This window comes from Dryobates pubescens, chromosome 32, assembly GCF_014839835.1.
Source record: "Dryobates pubescens isolate bDryPub1 chromosome 32, bDryPub1.pri, whole genome shotgun sequence".
In the NCBI taxonomy this organism is placed as follows: domain Eukaryota; kingdom Metazoa; phylum Chordata; class Aves; order Piciformes; family Picidae; genus Dryobates; species Dryobates pubescens.
In genome coordinates, this window is record NC_071643.1 from 7,858,001 (window position 1) to 7,862,526 (window position 4,526).

The 4,526-nt window shown below is 46.0% G+C and overlaps 1 protein-coding gene across 1 annotated transcript; it reads left to right on the top strand.

Moving 5' to 3' along the window:
- The first annotated feature begins 214 nt into the window (after nt 1–214).
- On the top strand, nt 215–4,324 carry SLC19A3 (solute carrier family 19 member 3). The gene is made up of 5 exons (XM_009896311.2): nt 215–365; nt 1,342–2,158; nt 2,564–2,756; nt 3,212–3,353; nt 4,079–4,324. The coding sequence occupies exons 1-5, from the start codon at nt 216–218 to the stop codon at nt 4,199–4,201; spliced, it is 1,425 nt and encodes a 474-aa protein (XP_009894613.2). The 5' UTR covers nt 215; the 3' UTR covers nt 4,202–4,324.
- Nucleotides 4,325–4,526: the final 202 nt, after the last annotated feature.

Consider the following 4,526-nt stretch of genomic DNA (forward strand, 5'->3'; position numbering starts at 1 on the left):
TGCTGAGGCAGAAGTTTGTCACCACCAGTGCACCTTGATCCAAGTTGTTCATTTACAAGCTGCACATGCCATCAGCATCTGGTTCAGTGAAAGCAGCACAAGCTGAAGGAGAGTTAGTTAAAACTTTAACTTGCAGAAAGCTTTCTATCAGCTGTGAAGAGCATCTTCACAGAACTCCTGTTGTACTCATCATTACCTTTAATTTTAGGTAGACTATGGATTGCTGGAAGGGAACTGAAGGCCGCAGCTGGATTTATCCCACACTGATCATCTGTGCAAATGGATTTTTCTCCACCATGAGGCCATCAGAAGCTTTTCTCACTCCTTATCTGACAGGGCCAGACAAAAACCTAACACTTGAAGAGGTATGTAACTATTAAGTAATAATTAAAATGCTTAAAGCACTGTGTTACAGCAATAACTGAAGGGGAGATGGCCAGTTACAAGTCTATTGTATCTAGATTTGTAGTTAAGATGCTTCTGGAAAACAGTGAGTTTCCTCTTTTGCAGAATGTCAATACTCAAGTCCCTAAGCTCTAAGGTCTTCAGAAACACTGATGGTTGTTTCAGTAAGTGGCATTTTCAGCAAGATCAGGTCAGTTAGTTCCTCTCCACCTAGACCCAAGAGGCAGGGCAACACTAAGTCTTTTTTACAGTGATGGTGGAATTGCCCAGTGACACTGTGATTGCAGGCCATAAGAGCACCAAGCGAACTTCCCATCGCTTGGTATATTGTTACTGACCTTAACAGGGCTGGTTTATGCAGTCATTGACCTGGGAAGGCCAGGCTCACATTCAAAAACAGGCTTTCTTTTGACAAAAGCATGCACTGCCTTTCCTTGCTCTGCTCCTGTGTTCAGCACTAGCTGCTTTGTGCCTTCCCTAAGGGAAAAAAGTTAACAATCAGCTGAATTATGGAACTAAGAGCATAACTGGAAAACACAACCTTGGTACACCCACAGAGAGCTAACATAAGGAACTGCCATTCCTGATGCACAGCAGCAAATGTTAATGCACAGCATGAACCCGGTGTTTCTTACAATGAAAGATATCCATGGTGTGGGTTGTTGGGGTTCCCCCCTATTTTATTTAAAGCAGAAAGAAGAATTTTCTTTTTCTTTATGAAATACACAAAGCAAAATTGGATGCCTTAATTGTGATTTCAGCAAGAATGCTTAACTCAACAGGTGAATGCAGTACAGAGAGCGGCTCTGTCAGCCAAACTCACCATCAGCACAAAGCTTCAAAACCAACATTTTGAATGTTTGGGGTTGGTTGGCTTGTTCTGTTGTTGGGAGTTTTCTGGCTTTTGTTTTACATTTCCTCTTTCTTCTCTCCTAGGTGACCAGCAAGATTTTCCCAGTCTGGACATACTCGTACCTCGCACTCCTTGTCCCAGTCTTCCTGATGACAGATTATGTGCGCTACAAGCCTGTCCTCCTCCTCCAAGGTGTCAGCTTCATTGTCACCTGGCTCCTGCTCCTCTTTGCACAGGGAGTGGTGGCCATGCAGCTGGTGGAGTTCTTCTATGGCTTGGTAACAGCCAGCGAGGTCGCCTACTATGCCTACATCTACAGTGTCATCAGTACCGACCACTATCAGAAAGCCACAAGCTACTGCAGAAGTGTCACCCTTGCTGCAGCCACCATTGCCGCCACGCTGGGACAGCTGCTCGTTTCCTTGGCACATGTTTCCTACTTCCACCTTAATGCCATTACTTTGGCTTCTGTGTCCTTGGCCTTTGTGTGTTCCTTCTTCCTCCCCATGCCCCAGAAGAGCATGTTCTTCCACAGAAAAGACAGCCCAGAAACTCTTCCAGGGCCACATAAAGCAGGCACCACACTCGACTCCCACAGGCCATCAAACTGCCAGGAGGACAAAAGCTCCACTGTGTCTGCTGAGAGACCAGCACCCGAGAAACCAGCTGAAAAGGCCAAGCCCCAGAACCACATGCTGAGAGTACTGGTGCAGCTGGGCCAGGACCTGAGGGATTGCTACAGCTCCAGCAAACTTCTGTGCTGGTCCCTGTGGTGGGCTCTGGCTACCGCTGGCTTTAACCAGGTCGTGAACTACATCCAAGTGCTGTGGGACACTAGAGCCCCCTCCCACAGCTCGGCAGTGTACAACGGGGCTGTGGAAGCAATAGCTACGTTTTTGGGTGAGTGAAAGATCACTGGCAACTACTTTAACCCAATCTGTGCTGATGGCATTCTCCAGTAATGTCTTCAGTGCCTTTCGGTTTATCTCCTGAGAGGACCAAAGCCAGCAGCAACAGTCACCAATATGTAACATCAAACAGTCCCTGGGCAATGTATGTGGCTCTGAGCAACCTGATCTAGTGTGAGGTGTCCCTGCCCATGGCAGGGGGATTGGAACTAGATGATCCTTGAGGTCCCTTCCAACCCTAACAATTCTGTGATTCTGCTGTACAACTTGATCAGCAGGTTTTTCCAAAAACAGTCTTCAATACAAAGGTTTAAGTTTTTCCATCCATCACCACAGTAATGCAATGGCTCTAGGAGGATGATAATGTTTCCAAGGATTAATTACTCTTTTTAATCAGGCTCAGCAACATCCATGGCAGTTGGATACGTCAAATTAAACTGGGACCTTTCTGGAGAGCTGGCTCTGGGGGTTTTCTCTGCAATGGATGCTGGAGCTCTCTTTCTCATGCACTTCACTGAGAACATCTGGGCATGTTATGCTGGTTACCTTGTGTTTAAGGCATGCTATATGTTGCTCATAACAATAGCCACGTAAGTATAACAACACTAAACTTATTTAGATATCCATGTCATGTGTTTAAATTTACTACTGTGAATGGAAGTTCCCCTAGAAATAAGATTTAAGTAGGTCACAACAGCAGCACATTATTTCTAATCTATGTAAAATTATGTTTGGAATTATGGCCTATCACAACAAGTAACCAAGTTAAAAAGTGCTCTTAGCCATTGAGTGATCTCTATGTGGAAGTATTCTTTAAATGGCCAAATGCATAGTCCTAATTTAGCAAAAGCATTTACTCTTAGAAAGTAGGATGCAAAACCAGAGGAACAAAGGGTTTCTGCCAAGGTGAAGCTGTTCCAGGTTAACAGCCACAACTGAAGAATCTCCTGTGCACCATTAAACTGGTTTTACAAGCTTCCCCCCCCAGCTAAACTGTGAAGGTCATGCTCTCCAGAGTTTAGTTCACCTGCTGGTTCACTCTTAGGTTCCAGATTGCCGTCATCCTGAGCATGGAACGCTATGCCCTGGTGTTTGGTTTCAACAACTTCATTGCGCTGGTGATTCAGACCATTCTAACTGTGGTTGTGGTAGATCCCAAAGGGCTGGGACTGGCTGTCAACACCCAGGTAAGCTGTATCACTCATGCTGCTCGCAGTTCCCCACCACTCCTCCAAGACCAACCTTTGGGAGCACACCAGGTGATGCTCTGACCTGGGACAGCAAGTCACTGGAAAACCAGGCACTTTTACAGTGAGCTGGCATTAGCTACCACAGCCTACTTGTCCTCCTGTACTGCCAATCTGGGATCTTTGCTATTATTTTACTACTACTTTCACAGAGCAGAAGACCACCACTTACTGCTCAAGAGTTTTTCATTTAAATACTTACTATTCACAAGTTTATTGCCAAAACAGAAGCAGGGAAACAAGCTGAAAGACAAGCTCTGAGTCAACTCCTAAGGTGATTCCGAGTTACATTTGTCAACAGATGTACCCCTAAGGTACTCTAGTTCTGCAAATGATCTAATCTCATAATTCCCCATTACATTTCCAAATGTAAACTTAGTTCCTGAAGGAGTTCCAAGTCACTAGCTTCCATCTTTCCAAACAGGAAAGGGCAGGGCAGCTCTCCCCTCTGGGGAGGGGAAGCACACAGCAGAGTATTCTCTCCCCCTCATCTTACTACTGCAGGCTTCCTAAAGGATGAAGTCAACCAACCAGACTTCTTGAATCCTTCCAAAATGGGACTGTTCTGGGGTGTGGGTGACAGGGAACGCAGCAGTGGAGGGACAACCCTTCGGTTATCAGCTAACAGCAAAGGCAGTTTGACTAACTGCTCCTCCTTTTCCCAGTTTCTCATTTACAGCAGCTACTTCACGGTCATAGCTGGCATTTTCCTGATCAGAAGTGCATACACCGTGATCTCCAGTAAATGCAGAAGTGTCAGCATGGATGGTGAAATCACCCATCAGTAACAACAGGGACAAAGTGGCTGCAAGAAGCACTGCTGACACGGTCACCTGAACAATGCACGTGGAGAAGCATCATGCTCCTCAGGCAGGACTTGTCAGTGGTGCACCCGGCCAGCAGGAGCCTGCCTCAAGAAGGGATTTCCACCTTTCCCCCCCCCCCCCCCATCTTTTTCCTCTAGTACTTCAACACCAAACCATCCTCAAACAATCTTCTATTTCAGCATGTCTAGTGATGTGGTACCCAAACCTCTACTAATGCTCAGCAAGCAGAAGTCCACACAGATACCTGAACCTCACAGCAGAACAACTTAGAGAACACAGCCTTTGA

Excerpts from the sequence above, each read along its gene's own strand:
- SLC19A3 (XM_009896311.2), top strand. The coding sequence starts at position 216 with ATGGATTGCTGGAAGGGAACTGAAGGCCGCAGCTGGATTTATCCCACA. Across the intron at positions 2,159-2,563 it reads AGCAATAGCTACGTTTTTGG|GCTCAGCAACATCCATGGCA; the intron begins GTGAGTGAAAGA and ends CTTTTTAATCAG. Across the intron at positions 2,757-3,211 it reads TTGCTCATAACAATAGCCAC|GTTCCAGATTGCCGTCATCC; the intron begins GTAAGTATAACA and ends GTTCACTCTTAG.